The sequence below is a fragment of the Podarcis raffonei genome, chromosome 12 (assembly GCF_027172205.1).
Source record: "Podarcis raffonei isolate rPodRaf1 chromosome 12, rPodRaf1.pri, whole genome shotgun sequence".
Classification (NCBI taxonomy): Eukaryota; Metazoa; Chordata; class Lepidosauria; order Squamata; family Lacertidae; genus Podarcis; species Podarcis raffonei.
In genome coordinates this window covers 39569182-39594625 of record NC_070613.1, presented here as the reverse complement: position 1 = coordinate 39594625, position 25444 = coordinate 39569182, and the positions used below count along the sequence as shown (strand labels likewise).

The window sequence follows — 25444 nt, the reverse complement described above, 5'->3', positions numbered from 1 at the left end:
ACATCCATGTAATCTGAAACACGGAAGAAGGGAACATTCATAGAAATTATAAGGGATTATAAACACTTTCATTGTTTCTGCTTTCTTCCTACTTACTAAGGCTTTCAATCTACAACAATTCTTTTTTAAAACAAACAAACAAACCCCAACAGCCATAATTTTATTAATCTAGATTTCCAAAAGAGAGCCTACAAAAGAGAACCATAAAACAAATATAAAACAGTTCAAAAACATCAGAAACAAAAGCTTTTGAACTTCTGCTTTTAAATCTACGACGATTCTGAGCTTTTTAAATACTCCTGATGTGGATTCATGCTGAAACCCTTGACTTCAAAGAAGTTGCTCCAGTAAAGTTGAGTCAATATCGTGTCCAAAATGGCTATCCTTTTTGGACAGCCCTCTTTTTAATTTTTTTAAGTGATGTTTCCCCATTCTTCAGGTATGATGATACAGACGGGTGGAATGGAATCTAAAGCCCTTCCACAAGGTAAGCAACACATGCGGATAAAGAAAAACAACTACAAAATCAGTTTCACATTCATAGGTAATTTTTAACGTATCATGTTTCCTAATAGTGCATGTCTCAGGCTGGAAAACTGGGGGTCATTTTGAATCAATCCACCCATCTGCATTTTCTAAAATTCCACCTCACATTAAGTGACTTGTGAATGCCTTCCAAAAGTTTAAAAGTTCCCATGTTAACTTCCAGCAGATCTGAAATAATTTTTTAACGTTCCATAAGACTGTCATTGTGAGATACATCTCAAAATGCCTAATGAAAACATGCTGATTTGAAAGGTGGTAAGATGAGGGATAGTACAGTTGCAGAAGGTTGGGCAAGATTATCTTCATGGTTCCTTCCAACTCTACAGTTCTATGATTCTTTGATTCTATAAGCCTATTTTGCATTATAAATGTACATGTACCAAGCTACCAAAGTTAAAACACTGGCATCTGTCAACTAGGCCATGCACAGATGTTGAATGATTTAAAAAACCTCTGCCTCTGCATCTCTTCTGTACAGTCTCCCTCTCTGCTGACTCTGGCTTTACAGAGTGGCCATCATAATTGCTTACCTGCAGGCCTCAGACTTTCTCATCTACATGGCCTGACAAGGCAATGAAATTTCTGACGTACAGCCATTCAAAATAATTCACACACATACAAGGCAGGCATGAGATGCAATAGTATCACAGACAGAAAGAGCTGAGATGAAGAATGTCCATTTCTTTATGTCCTTGTCATAAATGCCATGAAATTTGTGCATGGATGCATTAATGAAAGCGGGTGGTGTTAAATTGCCTCTCCATGTGGCAGAAGAAATCAGTGGTGGGTCTGTATATCTCAGCCAGTAATTTCTTATTCTTTCTCTCTGTGGCTTCAGTTAAAAATTAAGGTGACTCCAATCTTTGTTGTTTGTTCATAGCTGCTCTGCACAATAGCATATTTCCCTTAAAATACTCTAAAATAAATTCCACTAGCTTCCCTGGGACTGAAGCAGCCTTTATGAAGAAGCTGCCTTAATGATACATCAGATCAATAGTGTGTGTATTGGACTTTGAGCCTTCCACTCAAAGAAACATTTCTCCAAATGCTATTGGTAGCTGCTCTGAGTTACTGGGAGGAGAGAAAGTCACAAAACAAATACACCCCAAAATTTGGGGGGGGGGGATCTAAGTGGTAGAGCATCAGTTTTTAATGCAGAAGGTCCCAGGGGCAAACCAGGCATGACATTAATTTCAAAGAGCCCTCCCAATTTTAACTCTAGTTAAGACATAATGAAATGTCACATCAGCATAGGCTTAACTTCATTATCCTTCATTGTTATTCTCTATTTGCATAGCAATAGCAACAACCCTAGTAAATTGTATGCACAGCAGCCCAGCCTGGTGTTGTACAGGGAAGAACACATCTTTCTACACCCTGTACAAGTTATGTGTACTGGAGAATAATATATTAGATGGATAGCATCTGTGGTTGGTGAAAGAAGGCAAATTCTAAGGCATTAGTCAATGATGGATTTAATGGATGAATTTGTGAATAATGCAGCTAATTCTCTCAGTTCATATCAGGTGTTGATATGTTGATAGGAAATGTGAGGCGCTTTTTTTTAAAAAAAGTTAAACCTAGTCATCAGAATTCCGAATTCTATCCTCAGCCTCGGTTTGATATAGAATGTAGGAGAATGAACTATTCTTAAAGGTAAAGGGACCCCTGACCATTAGGTCCAGTCATGACCGATTCTGGGGTTGCGGCGCTCATCTCGCTTTTTTGGCCAAGGGAGCCGGCGTACAGCTTCCGGGTCATGTGGCCAGCATGACTAAGCCACTTCTGGCGAACCAGAGCAGTGCATGGAAATACTGTTTACCTTCCCACCAGAGCGGGAAGCTCATAGAAGTCACCATTTGGAAGGACTGTTGTCAAGGAAAGTCAGTGGTAGAGCATTTGTTTGCATTCAAAAAAGTCACTGGTTCAATCTCCAGGATTTCCAGGTTAGACTGGGAAAGACTTCTGATCAAATCCTGGGGAGTCTGTGTAAATCATGTTGAGCCAGATGGACCAAAGATAGCTTCAAGTGAGTTTAATCCACTTGTGGCTCTTATCACAGAGTAAGAGTTTCCATGACTACCGTCTGACACTTGTGCAAGTTTGCTTTGATATACAAACATCAAACTGATACCATGATTCACAGACCCCTTTCATAGTCAAGGACCCTGATCATTTTGTAATTGAAGTAGATGCAATGGATAACTTTCAAAAGGAGATTCGGGATTGCCCTGAAACCATACCCTTAAAGCTTGAATTCCCAAATATGTGAGGCTTCTCTGAAATTAATCAGAGGGAAAGGTGCTCTGCATATGCTCTAAGTAGGGAAGGGATGGCTTAAAATGCAAGTACACCAGCTTAAATGCCTTGTCAGTCAGTTAGTGATGCCTGGTAATTTGACAGGCATCTATCATCTGTACTTTGTAATGAGCTGTCCACAAAAACAGAAACAGTCCAATATATATTGATGACTAAAGATGGAAATCCAAGTGGCACCTTCACTCCCCCTTCCTCTGCCACAATTTATTATTCTTATTTTCATCAACGGATCAATTCCATTCACCTCTACTTAGCTGTTAAGTCCTACTGAATTTAGTGTACCTTTCTGCTAGGTTAGTGTACACAGGATTACAGCCTAAATCACTAACTGCTTCCCTTTGATGGCACAACAAAATATGCTGTCTGAGACTGTCTGTTTTGCTCTGCCTAACAGTATGGTCAGCCATGCCAGAAAATAAATACAGATATTTGAATGCAGCATTATTTCTTCTTGTCAAAAACCTATAGTTATTTTCAGAGCCACGAAATGAGCAAAGCGGAAAGAGAAGAGGTGTGTCTTACCTATGATAAAAAGAATTTCCACTGCAATGTCACTGACAGTTGTGCTTCGGGTTGTAGATAGATCATCGTTGCCAATAAAGCAAACATTGTAAGGTACAGTCACGGCAACATAAAACGTCGCCAATAAAATAAGCCAGTCCCAGCCAGCTTTGAAAGTGCTAAAATGCAAAAGTATGAATTTCGACTTTTTTGCATCTGAAACTTTGTATTCTGGAAATGCTGGTTTATCTACAAAAACATTCTGGAAGAGAAAGAGAGAAAGAGAATCAATATACAATGCATCAGTTCTTATTTGACAACTAATGGAAAACTTTTTGGTAGTCTTACAACTTTGTAAAAGCTGCCCTCCCCCACCCACACATTGCCCACCAAAGCTAAATTTGCTGATATTGTTCCTTTAATCTTCCTTCCATGGGCTCAGCATAATCGCACTTCACATTAATGTACTGCAGGGTTATTTTAACCGTAAGGGAGGAGAATGGAAACACTTTCTGCCAGAAATGGAAAGGGAAAATCCTCGATGCTAACTCAGTAAAGAGGCCAAAAGTGCTCAAGAGAGCGGCTGTTGCATTATAAATCCAGAGAAAATGCATGGTGCTTCTCCTGAGAGGTGCTGTTACCAGCATAAGCTGGCATTTTCAGTTTAGCTACAGCCATTTCTGAAGCATCCATTACAGAATCCTTGACCTTTTAAACTGACAGTTCATGTAAGGTCTTGGCTGACCTGCCCACCTCGGGTATTAAAAAATAATGCTTGGCAATGCAACACTAAAGCCATACTTTCTGTCTCTTTATTGTTGTAGCTGCAAAAAAGGGTAAATCATTTTGTGTGTTGTTGTTTCAACTATAGGCACTGATGTCAGAGTACTTTGCTAAGTATGAACACAATCTAACCAAAGTTAAGTAAAGTTTAGTAAAGTCCCAAGCTTTGCCCAAGTAGGTGGTAAGTTAGAAAACCAAGCCTTATGAGGAATGGTTGAGGGAGCTGGGTATGTTTGGCCTGGGTAAGAGGAGACTGAATGGAGATATGATAGCCATCTTCAAATATCTAAAGGGCTGTCACATGGAAGATAGAGCAAGCCAGCTTTCTCCTGTTCTGGAGCTTAGAACCCGAACCAACAGATTCAAGTTACAAGAAAGGAGACTAAACTACAGGAATAACTTTCCGATGGTACAAGCTGTTCAAAAGTGGAACAGATTCCCTTAGAAGGTAGTGGACTCTTTCCTTCCTTGGAGGTTTTTAAGCAGTGTTTGATGCTTTGCAGGGGGGTTGGACTAGTAGACCCTAAAGGTCCCTTCCAACTCTACAATTCTATGATTCTATAATAAAAAGAACAAGGATGGGGATGGTGCTTCCTGTGGGAGTGGCATGCTGATTGTAGAGCCCAGAAAGCCCAGAAATAGTTTGTCTGGAGGCAGGTGACCAGTGGCTTTGAGACTTCTGAATCTAAAGCCCTGTGAATTCCCTAAAGGGCTCCTCAGTGACACCAGCCTGGAGCTGGCATAGCAAAAAATAAAAATAAAAGCCCACCATCACACTTCCCATCCTGGCTGGTGCATGTTTAACAGAGTTTCAGATGTGTTAGTGAATCTAAAACTCTCTGCCTTGCCCTGCTGCTTTCTGATCTCAGGGTGAATTGCTCATCTCATAAATTCCAAGGGGTGGATTAAGCATATGTTTACATTATATTATTATTTTCATCAGAAAATATTAAATACACTTAATATTTACATATTAAATATCAAGCCTTTCTTTCCCAGGATCATCTCACCATAATTAAAAATTAAAATTCAGAGAACAACAAAATACAAGCTCCAACAAGCTCCCAGCTCAATATACCCTCCATTTGAGAAGTGTACTACAAGTCATTTTATTACGTTCAATGACCAGTATTAAGAGCAAAATGCCAATTAAAATTTTGTGGAAGCTGAAAACAAGATAAAATGAAATAAAATCACATATGCATAAAAAAGCAGTTCTGGGTGGTCATTTATCTGTCAGAATGGAAAACCTTCTGACCTAGAAGTGTCCATCGGTCAATATATTATATATTATACTAATATAGAATGGGTGCTAATCATTATATGTCATATTTTGATTGCTGTTGCACAAAATTTGGCCACTTTGTGTGTTATAGCAGGATTTTTATCAAGGAGCAACAGAGTGGCAAGAAACTGATTGGAGCATCCGGTATATTTCAACTTCTCAGTCATGCAAGCTTTTAAAAAAACATTTTCAAGACATGAACTCATATGGCTTCCTGGTTGCCAAAATGTCCTTCCCAGCTTGATGTGGATTAAAACAAGCAAAACACGAGTACAGGACAAGCAAAAAGTGGGGATGCAAGAGCAAAGTAATGTGTTAATCAATGCACACAATTAAAATTGTATCCACTTGTAGCTGAGATTGCATTAGGGCATCTTGTAGAAGCATTAGTCCAAAGGTCTGGTGCAAAAGAAACCAGCCTACAAAAACAGCAAGTGTATTTTGTAGGCTTATTTGTCAGCTGTGGTTAGTTAGAGATGTGCATCATAGAAGCCTTAGCAGAGACTATGATTGCAATTAAAGCACAAGAAGATCAATTTATGTATTCTACCAAGCTACACACATCCATTTCAAATCCAGGGAGAAATCTCCTCAGCTTCTAGGTTTTATTTACAACAGCAATGATTTGATTCAAAGTCTTGCTGCCAATTAAAGGGAGACTGAAAGTAATGAATTACTAAAAATACCTCATGCTTTAAACTTGCAATGGCAATATGAGCAACTGTGCTAAAAACATTCCAGTTCTAAACGCTGCTGCCCTGGTTCAGGGCAAACTGTGTATCTGGCCAAACCGACATGCATGGTGAAAACTATTTTGTACATGTGGCTCAACAGTTAAAGCAGGAGTTGGGTGGGAAGAAGGCAACCTCCACAAGTATCAATCAGCAAGATGATGAACAGCCCAGCATTTGGGAGGATGGGTGTGTAGTATGACACTGTATCTTTCCATAGCACACAGGCATAAGAAATGGGAGAAAAGCAAGGGTATCCTATGCCCCTTTTCAGAGCCAAACTGTATATGATGCTAAATGTATTGTTAGCCATCATGTCTATGCTTTTTAAAATAAAATAAAATAAACAAACAGCCCGTTAGCAGGTTTAACTCTTTCCTCCCTCACTGTAGTCCAAATTAAAATCCCACCCCACATGGGAGTGGTAGCCTCTACTGGTACCAATGGGACCTTTCTTTCCAAGCCTAGTAGTAGGCACAGGTGGGGGGCATTTTTTTATTAGAACGTTGATAGAGGAAAGGATCAAATCTGCTCTTCAATTGCTAACAATGCATTTGCCCCAACACCTGTGAAGAGGACTCAAGAGCCAGTGTATTATTCAAATATAACGCGAGATGATCTGCAAATCAAGAGCCAATTAATAAGTGAGGGCAAGGGAGTTCATTCATTGCTTAGAGGAGAGCACCCCTCTTGTCATCCCCTGAGCATGCCATTCAGTGATTATTATTATTATTATTATTATATTTATTTATACCCCACCCAGAGTGGCTGGGGTACAACAAAATATTAAAATACAATAGTCTGTTAAACATTAAAAGCTTCGCTAAACAGGGCTGCCTTCAGATGTCTTCTAAAAGGTACTTCATTAAGGGTACATCATCCCTCCTTCTTTCTAGATGAGCCTTGAGGAGTGAGGACCAAACATGTACAAAAAAGCATTCATCCAAGTGTCCCGGCCCATCCCTGTAGACACCCTGAAACCACTTCCCCCTAGCCTGGGGCTATGGTTGATTGCTCCTATGAACCCACAACCCTATAATGCCTCAGGGTGGCATAGGATTTCATCTTTATTTTCTCAGCTGCCTTCACTGACCACCCAAGGTGATCAGCTTCTACTTGTTTGGCTCCACCCAACCACAGATGATCTAAAAGACAAGGAGGGGTTGGAGTAGCCCTAAAACTGGCCTGGTCCACTCCCCCATGATTGGTCACATCATCCCAGGTCACATATTTGCCCCCCCCCCTTTGGAAATTCCTTTCAGAGTCTCATTCAGGTAAGGGGTTGGTACAGCAATTTCACTCCTGTTAATAGTGGGAACACCATTAGTATCGCATCTACTTTGGCTCTCAGAGATGGACTCTGAACCCACTGTATATGAAATGGTACCATTCATATGAGAGCACGCCTCTGACATTACCGGAGGTTACATTATCTATGTGAGTTCTACACATCCCTAGGCTGTTCCTACTTAATATGGAAGTTCCTCCATATGAAACTTTTGCAGAATACTAAGGAAGTCCAAAGGAGTTTCAACAATACTACAACATTTCTAGGAGAAGGAAAACAATCAAATTCCTAACACAAGGGATTAGGGTATTCTGAATTGGCTCAAAATCCAGAGAAGCTTGGAGATTGTGTGCATCCAGCAGGGAAATTCCTTATCTACTACATTAGAATCGGTTTTAAGAACTTTGCTAGAGAAAAGAAAACATAAAGAAGCTTGCAGCTGTGAAAATGAATGGCATTGATCTGCAAGCTTATGTGTCACCTATATGAAAAGCCAAGGTCCCAGACAGCCTCTATTGTGTTCTGCCCTTGTCTTGTAATATAGCTCAATTCATTCTCTATAAAAATATTATACTGGCATAGTTTTTTGCTTTATATATTGACCTTCCATATTGCATTATTGAAAAGAAACTTGAGAGCAAGAACGTACTACAAATAAAATTACAAATGATTAGTAGTACCCATTAGAGAAACTCTTCTGAGTTAGAAGAAAATTCACTGTACAAATAACCACACAAAAAGAAGCTTAGTGCTCTACACCTACATTATTAATTTTTAATTTGTTCTTTTCTCTTCTTTGTAGGTGTCCAGAGATGTGATAAAGGACTGCTCTACTCCGTCTGCGGGCTGAATCAAAATGTGATCCTGCTCTCCCTCTTCCTTTGAATTTTTCTGAAGAACAAAGATGAGACAATATTAAACAATGCAGACAGCACTTCTGGACACTGAACCACTGCTATTTCAAGTTTCACCACTTTGGCAGTCTAAGCCCCAGATGGCTATTTATTTGTTTCATTTCGTTTGTTTGGGTTTTGCTTCCTTTCCGTTTTAAAATTGAATTAATTTTCATAGAAGGCACCAACCCTAATTCAACAGAGAGACACACTGTGGTATAGTGGTTAGACTGTAAGGGTAGAAGGGAAGGGGGAGCAAAATGGGGACTGGGAATAGGGAAATAGAGTGAGCAATGGGAAGAAAGAGGGGTGCTGCAGGAGTCGGGAGAAAGAGAGTGCGGGTGGATTTGGGTGTGGGAGGGAGAGGAGAAGGGGAGGGGGAGGGAAGGGGAGAGAGAGACAGAAGGTCTACTTGGTCATGCACACAAAAGTTTGATCTAGTGAAATGAATTCTCTTCAAAATACATAATTGTTTTGCGAGGTGCCTCAACACACCACCACCGCTAAATCACAGGCCACATATGTCCCCCATGACTGAATCATAAAAGTCACAGATCTAGTGCTTTCTAATATTCCCATTGTGTATTAATCCTTATAGATCCTCCAAATTTTGGACACCCCCCCCAGTCCTTATTGGCTCCTCCAAACCACCATCAACTCAGGAATCACTTCTGTGTCCACATATGTATTCCCCGATCCTCATGAATCCTGGGAAGTGGACCAACAGTTCATCTGTACGGAATCGTATTTAAGTATACAGCTGATCACCAATGTTTCTGTATGTTCAGAAAACGAAATGTCATTTTCTTCTCCTGTAGCTGTTATCTTAGTACAGGCAATCCATGAGGGCTAGAATTCAGCATTCGCTTGTTTTCCAGCTTTCAGATTTCTAATTGTGGTGCTGATTTAAACTAAGATTTTTTTATTTCATTTTACACAATGGCCAACTGAGGTATCATTTATGCTGCCCTCCATTCAATGCAGTTGCCATAGCTTCAGTAGAGTATCTCTGGGTTTATCCTTGTGTAAATTAGAGCAGAGTTTGACCTATATTCGTTAAAATGCTGGGATCATTTGAACGTACTGTGACATAGCATGACACACACCTACAACCTGTTCTGGAGAATGATCCTGCTCTCGGAAAGATGATAGTTGCTGCTATACAGATAACCCCACAAATATAAAGCTACTAACTAGGAATGAGAGTATCATTGTGAATCATATCAAGTTACAACAATGTGTAAAACACTGTGACTGCAAGAGTTCAGTTATCTGTGCAGTAGGCACCAAGGAACTCAATGTGAGTTGGGCTGTGAATTGCCTATTGCCCATGAATCAACACAGAGGATATGCCAACTCTGTCCACATCATCTGGGATGCTCTTCTATTTGGACACCTGGCGGGACCCTCAATGTCGCAGAAGGGGTTTGAAAACACATTACTTGCCTGGAAAACAAATGCTGTGGATCGGAATAAATGTGTATAGAAACAATTTATACCACACTAACAGTGCAATCCTGTAATACAGAGCTTCCCAAACTTTTCATGTTGGTGACATGTTTTTTAGACGTGCAAAAGCAAAGCAGAGATTAAACTAACCCTTTTCCAGCCCTGGGAAGAGCACAGGGAGTGTTCGTGTGACATACCTACATATTGCATCCGACACACTAATGTGCTGTGACACACAGTTTGAAAAGCTCTGCTGTAATATGTCTATTCCAAAGCAAGTCTCATTGAGTTCAACAGGACTTGCTCCCAGGGAAGTGGATACAGAACTTCAGCCTTAAGAATATATATCTGTTCACACACTGATTGTGTGTAATTATTACATTAATTGATTTATTTGATTTGCTGCTCACAATTCCAACTTTAGCATCTCATGAAGTAGGTAATCACCCACAAATGTCCAGGCTTGTTCAATAAAAGCATTTCAGGTACAATGGGAACAATTTGGTGATTATTATTTTTAATGAAGTCTTGCACCCTTTCCTCAAGTAATTGTAAACTTAAACTTTTTGCTAGAAATGAGAAAAGGAATTTGGGGAGCTTCAAACTAAGCTGTCCATCAAGCAAGCGTAATTAAAATCAATGCCAAATATACAGATGAGGTGAAGAAAACCCAATTAGCACAGCAAGAAATCAGCAATAGATAAAAAGTGCATCTTGACGTCTGCACAAAAGGAAACAGCGAGACTTGATGCCTACATGATTGATGTGAAGGCTTAAATGGAAAGCAAGTCCATTAGTGAGGCAACACAGAGGGGCAATCACCTCTCCCTAAAATGATTCTGGACATGTTTCATTCACCCTGCAGAGCTGACTAAGGAGCCTTTTTTAAACACTGCTGTGAAACCCCCAAAGACTTTTCTAGCATCATGCCATCTACTTGAATGCACTGACTTTTATTTTAACAGCTTTTTTTTGCATTAGAATGAACATCCTAATCTTCAAATCATTATAAGCCACCGCTAAATACGAGGTATTTGGATGGAGTTCTCACACTGGAGAAAGCACTGGCACACTCTTCCTGAATTCACACATTTTATTAACTTTCAGGGCCCCTCAGAGATTAAGAAGAGAGGCCACATTCTATCAGAATCACCCCTAACCAATGTCTTTCTTCTCTTTCCTCAAAAGCATCCAGAAAAGGAATTCACTAACTTCCATAGGCAGCTTATTTCATTGCTGAAAGACACAAAGAATTATAAATCATAGGAATCCAATGTAATTTACACTGGGGTAAAATATGCTGGCTTGCTGGATCCAGAAGATGATAAATTCTTCTTGAGATAAATGTCTTCTTGAGAGACCAAATGCTTTGGCTGCCTCTAAACAAAAACCTGCTCCGGAACCAGAAGATATTAACAATTATCAGGAAGTTGCTAACGGACAAGGTGTTTGAAAGGCTGGTAGTTGTCCAGGCATTCTTTGGATGAGCCTGAGTTTCCAGATCCATTTCAACGGGGGGGGGGGGTTCAAGCAATCCCAGAAGGTGGTTCTGGAAGACTCCTTCTCAGATCCTTGGCATTATGCCATGGGGTCTGTAGGGTTCCATTTGGTCCGCCATGCTATTCAACATTTGCATGAAATCACTGAGAAAGGCCATCCAGAGACCTGGGGTGAAGTGTTATGAATAAGTTGATGACACTTAACTCTATTACTCTTTTTCACCAAATTGAAGGTAAAGCAGCAGGAGTGCTAAATCAATGCCATCAATGCCAGGCTAAAGTAATGTTGAAGGACACAGTGGCAATCCTGCGCTAGATAGCATTGAACTCCCCCAGAAGAAGCAGGTTCATAGCCTGGGAAGTGGTCCTTAATCTGTCACTGTTACCAGCACATAAGTTGCTTCTGTGGTTAAAGGCCACGGAAGGCTGACTAATTGTTGGAACGAGAGAAACAGAATGGAATATCCAGTCCTTTTTTTCCTTTAAAAAAATGCTTAGGGGTACTCTCATTTTCCTACTCATATTGAAATACTACCTCTCGAAGCCAAACTTAGATTCACAAAATGTTTAGGGATATGCATACCCCCAGAAAAAAGCACTGGGGATATCTTAGAAACAGGCAGGGTTCCATCCAGTCAGCTGGAACAGGAACAGGAACACTTTATGCAGCAACATTTTCTTGTAAGTCCCACCTGTAATGATACAAATAGTCACTGGAATAACACAGTGAAGGAACCTAGACAGAATTCTGTGATTTATGCCACAGCAATCAGCTAGAGCTATACAAGAGAGGAAAAAGAGGGATTTTGCAGTATTTCCAGAAAGCCACATTTATGCAGAAAACAGTTGAGGAATGCCTCTAATATATCTCAGGCAGATATGATTAAATAAAGAGCATTGCATCGCAGACTACAAAAACTATGGCAGCTTATCTCTGCATTACTCAAAACAAATGGTTTAAGGGGCAGGCCAGGTGTCAGGGAAACCTGAAACCGATATAAATCTGATATAAAATCTTATACAACAGTGGGGAAGAATGGTGGCATATTTTCAAGCTAATTTGCAACAGTGTGCATCTAATAGTTTTCTTGATTTAGGTGGCAGCCATAAATATTAAGTCAAAACAGAAAACATACTTACACACACACACACACACACACACACACAGGACAGACATTGAGACCAGAGGCTTCTTTCTCAACCATGAAGGAGTTCCTGGAAAATGAATGTGTATAAGAATGCCACCCTCTCCTTTGCTTATTTATGTTCATTTAGTCCACATATTAAGTCTAAAAAGAGATAGATTATACTTGTGGTTCCTGGATACAATCTCAGGGCTGCCACCTAAATCATAACGTCCTGCTTCTGGAGGCATCTGACTGCCTGTGGTTAGCAGGACTGGCGTAAAACCTTTTGGTGCCTGAAGCGAAGAACAAGAAGTGCCTCCTCTAATTCTACTTACAGAAGCATACTCCAGGACCAACAGTTGAATCTTACTTCAGTACCAAACCTTGAAGCAGCAAGCCAGATTAGGGTGGCCAGAAGATACCATGTGGTGCCCAAGGGCAATGGCTGGTGGCTCAGTAGGAATAGGTGAGATTGCTACCGCTGGCCCTAAGCATCCGCTACCTGAGGCTGTTGCTTCACACAGCCTAATGGTAGGCTTGGCTCGGATTATTAGAGGGAAATGTGCTGGACTGATTCACTGGCAGAGAGCCAGTGTGGTGTAGTGGTTAAGAGCGGTAGTCTCGTAATCTGGGGAACAGGGTTCGCGTCTCCGCTCCTCCACATGCAGCTGCTGGGTGACCTTGGGCCAGTCACACTTCTCTGAAGTCTCTCAGCCCCACTCACCTCACAGAGTGTTTGTTGTGGGGGAGGAAGGGAAAGGAGAATGTTAGCCGCTTTGAGACTCCTTCAGGAAGTGATAAAGCGGGATATCAAATCCAAACCTAGGAAAATTCCTGTGCTGTTATCTCAGATTTGACCAAAGTTCTATTGTGGAAAACATAGGTGCAGGTGACACAATGGATTCTGATTAGATAAAGCTTTGCTGATGTGGCTCTCAATAGGGTATGTGAGGCCCAAGTCTGAAGACTTAACCAAGCAGCAGGAAGAATCCTTACCCTAGAACACGGATGAGGAATCTGTGATGCTACAGATGTTGTTGGACTCCAACAACTCCCGGCCACTTGAATACCAGAGGTTTCCTATCCATGCCTTAGAGTAAGAACCAAACCTCACCCATATCCAGAAAAGTGCACTAAAATGTAGTCTTTTTTTTAAAAAAAAATGCTGTGTGAGGGTTCAAACCCCACCAATGTGAACTGAATGACAAACAAGGTATTGTGTTCTTTTGAAACATCAACATGGAGGCTTGCTAATGGACTTCTCAGTAGGCTATTCTAGATTCGCACAACCTTATTGAAAAGGCCCTGCTGTTATCAGTAGAATTTGCCAGAAACATGCACAACATGGTCCCATTGAGTTCAATGCTGCTTATTCCTAGAGGGAAAGGGTTGCAGCTCAAGCTTGTTGCTTCACTGATTTCAGTGGGAACGTGGTACCACTAACATAGGGCTTGTACACTGTTCCGCTTGTTCTGTGCCCCAAAAGCACATATCTGAGAGGTTTCCACTTGTCTTGTGGGTCTAAGCAGTTTTTTATTGGCCTTGCCGCTTTCCCCAGGAAAACCAGCTGCTTATCGCTGAATTGGAACAAACATCAATTTGCAAAAATCTAGAGATGTTTGTTCCAATTCAGTGGTAAACGACGAGTTTTACTGAGGGGAAGTGGTAGGACAAGCGAAAGTGTGTACAATCTCTTAGTCTAGATGCAACTCAATACTTTGGTAGATATTATGCTTTACTTTTATTGTATTTTAGTGGGTAGTCTTATCTGACGGATTTTAATTATGTTTCGGGGGCCGATATCTGCCTCTCATGATGTGACAGGTCTTTAAAAAAAGTTCCTTTATTTATATTGTGCTTTTATGTGGAAGATTTTCCCTATTTAGACTGCTCGCAACACAAAGATATGAAGAAAGACTCTAAAAATGTTTCTTCAAATGCCACATAGGTTTTAAGCAACTGATTCTCAAAGTAGCCCTGTTCATACTTTGCATGAATGATTCATGCAATCATTAATGAATTAGGTCTGCCTTGAATATGGTAGATTTGCACTTTCATTATTCTGTCAGGTAGCAAAATAATTTAGTTTAACTAAATTTGTGCCTTTAACCAATATTGTGCGCCCTCCTTGCTTTAGCAGTTCTTCCAGGTGCATTATTTGAACTCACAATCACAAGTTTGAAACCTGAAAAGTCATCAAGGTGTTATTTTTATATACATTTACACAATGTGTGGTGATGTCCCAATGTTTTTTAAAAAAACATTAATATTTTTAATATTTGGCATTTTATTACGTTTTTATATGTGTTGGAAGCCACCCAGAGTGGCTGGGGCAACCCAGCCAGATGGGTGGGGTATAAATAAAATAAATCATCATCATTACCATCGTTGTCATCATCATCCTAAATACCGTCCCCCAAACCCAAACAAACAGAAACAAAGTTTTAGCTCATTGGAAAGATGTTTGGAAAGGTATTGGTAGAAATAATGAAACTAAACTTAATGTACAGGATACTTTATTGCTTATGAGGATCAGGCAATGCTGATCCAAGTTGATTCTGGGTTTATCATCTAGTTCAAACTTCTCAGCTTGGACTCCTGCCTCCCAAAGAAACCTATGGCTCAGCTCTGACACAAGCTCCTGAGATCGATCACACCTTTTAAACTCTATTAAATCCTTAATGGATTGAAAAAATGCACCCCCAAAATTGAGATTCTCAGCATTCTCAGCATGAGTCCTTAGGGTGAAGGGTGAGTAATAAAATAGGAGTGGGGGAGAGAGAGACGCTGGCGCGACATCTCAAACAGAAAGGTTCAAAACCAAGAGAAAGTCAAAGCTGCATCATTGAGCATATGCTGGGGAGGCAGAACTGTGGCCTTGCATCAGCAGACCCAATACAAGTTTTGCTTTAGCTCTTCCCTCAAAAAATAACTGAAATTTGCACCAAGCTCAATTTTCTGCCACATTCTAAACCTCTGCCCAACATTCCAAATTTTGTGAAAACCTGGACCTCAGAAGCTCAAAAGAAAACCTAAGCCAAATAAAAGCACAGGACAACATACTGTTGCATTATTTACTCTATGTCCAGAATGTAGGTGTCATTGGCACATAATAGTAATTGAGAACAGATGGCTATAGAGTAGCCATGGTGATAATCATATGGCCAGAATAGTTACCAGCCATCAACACCAGGCCTATATTTTATTCAGAAGATGAAATATTTGCATTGATTCTACATTCTGTCAGTCTTTGAATGCTGCAGCAAAATCCTGCCATCATGCTTTTCACTGTGCAAAGAATTTCCTTTGACTTGAATGAATTTTCTCTGCACAAATGCTGCTGCAATTGAGCAGATTCTGTGTCTTTGCATACAGTTGGTTCAGCTCTTGAGTATATTCCTCTGTTTATTAAGTGACCTTTCTCATCTGAGAAATGTTTCTATCCTGCAGTGAAACTTTAGTCCCTGGAAGATGATAAAGATTATTCATAATTCAGGAGCAAAGCCAGGCATTCAATGATAGTTATTTGTTGACTGCTTTTCTAAGAAATCTCACATCTTATAAGTGTGGCTCACTTGGTCTCAAAGGGCTGAAGCAATGCAGGTGAGTCTATTGCCACAGATGAGATCTTCCATAGTGATGCAGGTTTGGGAAGAATCTGCCACAATAATTGGGTGAACAAGTCTTTATAAAAACCTGTGCCACAGAGGCTAAGCATCTTTCCAAGAACTTCATAATCAGCATGAATTGACAAACCCATGCAATTTATTGTCCAAGATGTGCAGATGTTCACCTATGAATGTCAGTTGCTATACCTTTGTGCTTTATTCATGGGCTTCAGAGGGGTGTCTGGTTGGCCACTTTAGGAAACAAGATACTGGCCTTCTGGTATCTGCAGAATGCCCCTTATCTCAATAATTCTTCTTATGTAAGTAAGTGGATATGCACAACGTGGGTGGCACTGTGGGTTAAACCACAGAGCCTAGGGCTTGCCAATCAGAAGGTCGGTAGTTCGAATCCCCGCGAGGGGGTGAGCTCCCGTTGCTCGGTCCCTGCTCCTGCCAACCTAGCAGTACGAAAGCACAAAGTGCAAGTAGATAAATAGGTACTGCTCCAGCGGGAAGGTAAACAGCATTTCCGTGCGCTGCTCTGGTTCGCCAGAAGCGGCTTAGTCATGCTGGCCACATGACCCGGAAGCTGTACGCTGGCTCTCTCGGCCTATAGAGCGAGATGAGCGCCCCAACCCCAGAGTCGTACTGGACCTAATAGTCAGGGGTCCCTTTACCTTCAAGTAAGTGGATGGTGGTTACCTAAAGCTTCATCTGCTAACCTATTTATAGATTATGCCCCAATCCTTTCTCAAGTACTGTAATCTTATGAACCACATTGTGTCCGTGATATCTGGGTTTGATTATTGTTTTTGAGTGGGCATCTGTTTAAATTAACACTAGGAATGGCAGAGAAATTCGGTTCTGTTAGGATTTAATACGAACCTACCTACTTTGAACCTTCCAAAGTAATATGTGAACAGAAAATAGCTTTCCTTCAATATTTACTCTTCTCCAAATTTTGTGATAATGTTTTCTAAAATGTGTATATTAGGGGAATGTGTGCATCAAAATGCATATATCAGTGAAATAACATAAAGTGCTTTATATTAGGATAAATTGGTTGCAAAAAGGTGACTATCAGGCAAATTGCATATAAAATGTGTATATTATGAGAAATTTGCATTAAAATGCTTTTACATTTTTATTAGGATTTTTATTTTTATTTTTACTATGCGTAATGGTGGATATTTTTTAACACTGTGGGTAAAAGAGCAGGCAATTGCTAGAGGAATGTCAGCAATAAGTAGAAAGGCCCAGGAAGAGAAGGGAAGGGAAGCCAGGGATCCTAGGCAAGATGGTGATGAATAGGTGGTCTAGGATGCAAGGCATTATATGTCTATTTCCCCATTTATTTGCTCTTTTCAGCCTGGCCCACACAAACATATAAACAGCCGGCTAAATTAGATCAAGGAAACATGTTGCCAGTGTTCATCTATAAGATCAGGAAGTAATTAATACATTTGGTGATTCAACTAAGATTACTTTGAATGTGAACACAGTTGACAAAGACGTAACCAGTATTAGAATCATTCCTATACGTTACTCAACATAATGCAAGGGACTGAAATAACCCTTGCCAGGCGGTGACTGCTAAACTTTCATTTGATTCTTTGAAAGCAAAACAGCTTTTCTAAAATAGCACAGCACATTTCCTGCATGCTGTGGAAGAACCATCCTTTTTAGTCAGGTTATGCTAAATCTGGCGACAAATAGTGTCTCAAAGCAGTATTTGATTAGAGGATTTAAAAGGACAGGGAGAGAGAGAGAGAGAGAGAGAGAGAGAGAAGGTTGATTGACTTTTAAATGCATGACACTGAGTGTTATAGAAAACTCATTGTATAGAACCTAATTTGCAGTGTAACTTGTGGATAATTGAAAAGTAATTTACTGCTTCTTGTTAAAAGTTACAAATTTAAATATCACTTGTGGAAATTTGCTGTTTCAAAATAATTGCCATGCCAATAGTGTACTGAATATATGAGCTGTTTTGTCAACTGTGTATAGACTACTCTTTGTGGTGAATGTAGGGGGGCCTGCTGAGGATGTACTAGCTGTACAATTCCACCTTTCTAGAATTCCTTCTCCCATTGCTGCTTTCGCAACACTCATATCATAATTGGCAACTGTTGATTAAACCCAGTTTGTCTTTGAAATCTGAGTCTCAATTGCTGTTTGCGTGACTGCAAGGTGTCCAAGGGTAAGGTGAGTAAGCAGTTTATAAAATTATGCATTGCATGGAGGAAATGGATGAATAAAAGTTTTCCTCCCTCTCTTATAATACTAGAATTCATGGGCACCCAATGAAGCTGAAGATGTTGGACCACAGCCATGTCTGAGTATTCCGATAAAATGATCACAAATTACTTGAAGGCCTTTTCATAAGTTCCAGCCAAGCACATGCACCAAATGTTGGCAGGACAGAAAGAAAAAGACTCTAGAGCAGCTCAACATCTAGTCATGCTTGAACAGGACAACAGTTCTGTAGAAGGCATTTTTTTCAAGTAATGAAGGGGCATATTACAATATTGTTCTATTATTATCCCAAAGGGGGGAGGTTTCTACACCAACCAGAAGGACAGGGTTTTTTTGTTGCTTAAATGTTACAGTGCAAATGGGCCTCTCGTTGGAATGTCCAGCTTGGGCGGGTAGAGATATAGAACAAGGTTGAATAGATTTATTGTGACCCCAGAAGGAGGGAGATTGCAGGAAGGAGGGAGGGGAGACCAAGACCTTACATGGTAATAGGAACTTACTATAAGTTTCGATTTCCCAGAAATCAGGTGGTTTATAAGAAATCAGGTGGTTCACAAGAAATCAGGTGATATTGTATTCTGCAAGTCTATATAAAGGGGGCGCGCCCTGACTGGGTGTGCAGGTTGTGAACTTATCGCCCTGTACCTTTGTTCTGCATATATGCATTTCAAATAAAATCCTGTTAATAACCTGCAAGGACGTTTAGCCGCTTTGTGTGAATCTGTGCTCCAGGGACTCAATAGCAGACGTGGTTGGTCCTTCAGTATCATGGTCCCAAGTTATTTAGGACATTCATTAAAGGTCAAAGCATCCACCACTACCTCTTCCTTAACCTGTCCTGAAACTTAACTGAAGACAAGTAATCAGACCCTCCCAACAGAATGCCTTTTCCTATATTGCATACTGGTAATACAAGTTCCAGAATCCCCGGTATTCTGTCAGTTTCCTGCTGGGATTTCTGGAACTTGTAGTCCTCAGCCGCATTGGGTAAGGACAGATTGCACTGGAATTTAGAAGTGCCCAGTGCTACTGCTTTCCCCTTTTTCAAATTTGTGGGCCTTGGGTTAGGGCAAGGTACTGGCAGCTCATGGGATCAAGGCAAGCATAGCCCTGTAATTCACACCAGGCTTTGTGAAAGTCTGGGTTCAGTTCAATTTTGTCCTCTTTCTTGCAGCATCACTGCTACCAGGGTTTTAGACTTGTAGGACAAGGAATCTGCAAGCCAGGTCTTGTTGTCTAGTAGCCAAGTGTAAAGGTCAGTACTTTACAGTGAATATGGCAGGAGTAAATTAGGCAAAAGGTTGGAAGAGTGAGGATGATGTTTCATCAACAACTATGATGGTGTGGGAAAATAAATAGGCATAAGAGTTAGACATAATGAAGAGTCTCCACCAGAATAATAATATCCACATCAGTAATCATAGCTGGCAGATTACTGTGGCAACCCTAAAAAAGTTTTTATTAACTATTATCCCCATGGAATTATTCTCCCCAGTGTATTGCTGCTTTATGAAATCTATTTTGTCTAGCTTTTTCTTTGCTCCTAATAGAAATTCAGCAGCAGCAATAATAATTATAACAAAAACCCGGAAGGTACATAGTAGAACCATAAATATTTACAGAAATCTTGATAATGTGTAACTGAATTTACCTGGCTAGCATTACTCATCTGAAAAATAAAGGCTTTGGAAAACGACGATAATATTTTCTTTTCTAAACTATTCTGTAGTTCACAATTCTATTTTTCCTGGGCATTCCTTGTATTTTATAAGCAAGGGTCCAAAGAACCATTAAACTATTTTCATGAGCCCAATGGATATTTTTGCTGCATTTCTGAAACATGGTGTTGCTGTCAGGAGATTGTCCTACTCTCGAGTAGGACCCTGGCAGAGCCACGCGCCCGACTGGCATGTTCTCTCCCTCCTGGTCGATCGTTCGGGAGCTTCAAAAGCCTTCTTCTGCCCGAACATCACAGCAACCAAAGCCAAAAGACATCGGCACACTTAGGGATCTGCAGTCTTCGCAGCTTGCGTAACAGAACTCAGCAACTCAGCATTTTGGCTAATCTACTTTATTTACATATAAACACACATGGAGCACTGCAACATGGCTCCCTCTCTAGCATCAGACAGCAAAGAGAAAAAGAACAAAGGACAATAGTACCACTTCACAGAACTCAGTAACACAAACATCCTGTCTCCGTCACTTCCCACACTGTGGAGTCAAAACATACACCGTCATGTGATAGACAACAATCTTATGACTGCAATCACGGAGCAGGAATCTTAACAGTTGCATGTTCCCTGGTGCTGAAGCAGACTTTGTAACTGAGGATTCAAAAGCAGTTTATAGTGTAGCATGAGCCCAAACTGTAGAAGAAAAGTCAAAAATTCCACTGGGCTATCACAACTGGTGTGTATGAAGGCTTAGCAGATATTTGGACATCTGCCTTCATGCTCTATGTGACTTCATAGTGATCAGTTTCACCTGGAAAACCACTGGCCATGAATTTGACACATAAGATTAATCCAGTAAGAAAAATCCCCATTTCTAACATTGCTAATTTTTGCTCTTGGATAAAATGCCTTTTTATTTCACTAGAACAGCCATTCCATTTCTAAATGTTTGCTTTGGTAAATTACTGAACTGTTTACATTTTGCAGTAAACAGACATAAACAATTTGGTATGCTAAATGTTTCTGGGGCATCTCACTTTTTGTAGTGTCTAATGCACTATTATAGGCCTTAATGACTCTAATGCTTCAAAGTGCACTAGATGAGTAAAAGGTAAAGGTAAAGGTACCCCTGCCCATACGGGCCAGTCTTGACAGACTCTAGGGTTGTGCGCTCATCTCACTCTAGAGGCCGGGAGCCAGCGCTGTCCGCAGACATTTCCAGGTCACGTGGCCAGCGTGACGAAGCTGCTCTGGCGAACCGGCACCAGAGCAGCACACAGAATGCTGTTTACCTTCCTGCTAGAAGCGGTACCTATTTATCTACTTGCACTTAATTGTGCTTTCGAACTTCTAGGTGGGCAGGAGCTGGGACCGAACGACGGGAGCTCACCCCGCCGCGGGGATTCGAACCACCGACCATGCGATCGGCAAGTCCTAGGCGCTGAGGTTTTACCCACAGCGCCGCCCGCGTCCCTTTAACTTTAGATGAGTAGTGTCAGCTAAAAACAACTTTCAAAAGACTCTTATAAGTGATCTCCAAAATAATTTACCTGTTTCACAATTCCTCTGTGTTTTTTAACATTTACCTCAAGGATCGCTATACCTCCAGATTATTAATATATTTTAGCCTGTAAAAAGTTCTATACTTTTTGACATTGAGTCAATAGGAAGCTTTCCTTAAACCTTATAAATAATCATTACAGTTATTTCCATCTTTCATATGATATGTGAATTCTCAGGCCCTTTCCCCATTTTAAAGAAACATTTATGGCAAAATCACATGATGTTACTGTTTACCTCAGAGAATGTCAACCATTTTGAGCAAGTGCTATGGGCACCATCCCCTCTTATCACCTCTCCTCTCCCTTAGATCACCTTCCTAAGAGATAGATGCCTTTTCAAGAGATCTGGGTAAAAGTCAGATCCAGTAGAATTAATCTGAGCCTTGAAAAAGCATACAAAGCTGAAAGAGGAAGTAGGAAAGAGAATTACTCTTCTGACATCTTCCTTCAGCTCTATGGGCTTTTCAAGGGAAAATCAATAACCAGCTCATGACTAAAGGGACCGGGAGATGTGTAGGTGGTTCAGAGGCTTCATTGATGCTGCAGAAAGATGTCAAGGGCACCATAGTGCTTACAGGCACCAAGTATTTGCACCCAGGAGAATTAGAGTAGCTACCCACTTCTCCAAGGCGTTGACTTGCCCCTCACATTGAGGGGGCCTTGCGTTGTGTGACATGATTTGCATGTCATGCTCCCTCTATGTGTCCCACCCCTGCCCAGTGTGCAAGTGCTGTCCAACGGCAGCGGGCAGCGGGAGGATAGCAGTCCCCTCCATATTGAGGGGTGCTCAGCCCCCTACCCACAAATACTGAGGGGGCTGAAGCCCCTTCCGACCCCTATAGTTGGTGCCTCTGTCCCACTTACTTTCAAAAACAGATGAAAACTAATGCCAGCCCTCCTGGTGTCCAGAACATGGTCTGAGGACACATGATCTGGCCACATTTCTGAAGGTAAGCAAGTCTGGGTCTGCTCAGTGATGAATAGGAAACCACCTTGGAATGCCATGTAAGCTTCCTTGAGTTGCATGATGGGGGGGAAATGTGTGATATAAATGTACTAAATATTAATTATGGTGTGATTTCAGTACGGAACTGCTGCTGGACACATGTGAACTAAGCAATTGTGACACATGGAGCAGAGTCTCCTGCAATTCCAACAGTAAACAAGCAGTAAAGTTCTAATTTTCTAGGCTCAATATGGTTATAACACTGCAAATGACATAAATTCACGACATACCTTTTCCACTGAGTTAGAGCCTAGTCACTTCTATAGTAATGTACATTTTTCACTCTTGTTTCATGTCACACTTCTCTGAAAACATGTCCCCTTTTATTCTGGAAATGATACGAACCTTCTTTTTTATCTTCCAGAGAAACCTTCACTTTTGTATCCGTTATATCTTTGAAAGAGGATAGAAACAGAACTACATCGCCTTTCTCATTCTTAATAGGGACAATGTCCAATAGGCACCAAAATGAAGACCCTGTAGGGGGAAAAAAGAATATATTTAATTCAAACAGCAATCTTTTTTCTTCTTTGGTAGAAAGATATATTTAAAGAATGAAAATTACAAGTAGTGCAATTTTAAAAAATACCAAACCAAAACACCCATAACTTATTTAAAGGGTCAATAGTCAGGAAATCACAGATGTTCAGCTCCTGTAAATCTCTTTGCATCATCAGCTGAAGCTCAGTAATTCTGCTTCCTCTGAAACCAAAGCATTAATTTAAACGCAATATGCATCTACTGGGATCATTAATAGTCTAATGAAGCTTTTTATTTTTCTTACGTGTTATTTCCCTTTTAACTTGGCCTGTGTTTCTTATTTTAAAGAAATGCCCTCCCCCCCACCAGTATGTTAACTTTGGCTTCTTAACCTCCTTTATTCACTATCAAATGTCATTACTTTAGATTATGCCATCTCTCCCTCCTTGCCCTCCCCCTGGCATTGGTTACATTCCTGGCGTCTAATGTATGACTCCACTGTTTCAGAGACATTAAAACTAATCACACTCTGCCTTAAAATAGAAACTAAAGCATAGCTCCTCAAATCTCAGCTGTTAAATACAAGCAAGTTGAAACTCATTAAATGCTTGATTTCTACACAGGAGAATATCTGATACCCCTCTGCCTACGGAAATTACTGTGATAAATGTCTTCTGTGCAGTGTGTTAATTGCACTATGGCAGCATGGCAGGATTGTTTAAACACACTAGTTCAAAATGCATACAATTACATGTGTTTAAAGTCACTAATTTTTTCCTGAATGAGTATGATGTATTTAATGCGCTGGCTGTGATTTTTATAGTCATACTACATGCTACTACTTAACATGATTAATAGTAGCAAGTTGCAATTCGCACAAATATTTTATGCAGCAGGAGAAAATGACAACAGTCCCCAGTTATTTCCAGCAATATGCCTCGTGTGTTGAGGTAAATGGAATTCACGTACCAAGGAAATCGGGTCTGAATACACAACTACTGGACATACATTTTGGAAAGTGTCTACCAAGGCAACAATAATACATCATAATAAAATGCAGTCAGCGCTCCTTGGGATTTTTCAGGGTAAAATCCCCCCTGCTTAACCTCAGGTGAGCAATTTGTGTGTTCCTGTGGTATTATGTTCCTGATAGTCTATGGTAGGGCTTTTCTTTTCAGCGGGAACTCAGTTCTGGCACCTCTCAGGTGTTCATAGTGAGTTCCGGCACCTCTTTTTCTAGAAAAAATAGCACTGGACTATGAGGATTCTGACCCAAAGAAGGAGCAACCAGCTGGTTCAGGAACACCAGTGGTGCAACCTTTGGAGGTGCTGAACTGGGACTCTGACACTGAGCTAGAGCTCCCAGGATCCAGAGACACACAATTTAGCAACAAGCACTGATCCAGGCTTGCCAATCAGAAGGTCAGCGGTTCAAATCCCCGCGACGGGGTGAGCTCCCGTTGCTCGGTCCCAGCTCCTGCCCACCTAGCAGTTTGAAAGCACGTCAAAGTGCAAGTAGATAAATAGGCGCCGCTCTGGCGGGAAGGTAAACGGCGTTTCCGTGCGCTGCTCTGGTTTGCCAGGAGCAGCTTAGTCCTGCTGGCCACATGACCTGGAAGCTGTACGCCGGCTCCCTCAGCCAGTAAAGCGAGATGAGCGCCGCAACCCGAGAGTCATCCGTGACTGGACCTAATGGTCTGAGGTCCCTCTACCTTTACACCTGGGGTTTCACATACCCCAGTGCCCGTTTTCCAGTGCGGGTGGCATGGAAGGCACGTTTCCATGCCCATTGTTCAATCTGGGCACTGTGAGAAGTGAAGTTACAGGGAACCAGGCACAAGGCCTTTTTAGTAGTTGCACCCGCCCTGTGGAATGCCCTCCTGGCAGTGCCAGATTAGGTACTGGCCTATGAGCCCTACGCCTTTTAGGGGCCCCATGACAACGGATCAAATAATATTGTTTTGGTTTATTTAAATTTTTGGTTGGTGAAATAAAAAACTTATTAAGAGATAATTTGCAAGCCCCCCTCTGCACCCCAATTTTGACTTCTTAGGGGCATCCACAGCGTTTAATCCAGCACTGCCTCTTGGCAGATGTCAAAGTTAAACAACTATATACCGTATTTTTCGCTCCATAAGATGCACTTTTTTCCTCCTAAAAAGTAAGGGGAAATGTGAGTGCGTCTTATGGAGCGAATAGCGCTGCGCAGAGAGGTAGAGCTGCGCAGCGCCCCTTCAGCGAAGCAGGAGGAGGAACGGAGCCCCTTCTGTTCAGCAACGCGCCTGTCCTGCGAAGCCGGAGGAGGAACAGAAGGGTCTCCTTCTGTTCCTTCTCCAGCTTCGCTGAAGGGGCGACGCACCTGCCCTGGCTTCTGCCTTAGCCGCGCGCAGCTTCTTTGGGCAGGGGGAGCCTTCATCGCGCTGCCCTGAAAAGGC

The 25444-nt window shown here is 41.2% G+C and overlaps 1 protein-coding gene across 1 annotated transcript in view; it reads right to left on the bottom strand.

Moving 5' to 3' along the window:
* KCNH8 (potassium voltage-gated channel subfamily H member 8) overlaps positions 1-25444 on the bottom strand; it is a 162710-nt gene that overhangs the window by 72753 nt on the left and 64513 nt on the right. Inside the window, exons 3-5 of the mRNA XM_053410068.1 lie at positions 22875-23006; positions 8217-8344; positions 3388-3628 (exon numbers count right to left, since the gene is read on the bottom strand). Of these exons, the coding sequence (XP_053266043.1) occupies positions 3388-3628; positions 8217-8344; positions 22875-23006 (501 nt within the window). The remainder of the gene's footprint in view (positions 1-3387; positions 3629-8216; positions 8345-22874; positions 23007-25444) is intronic.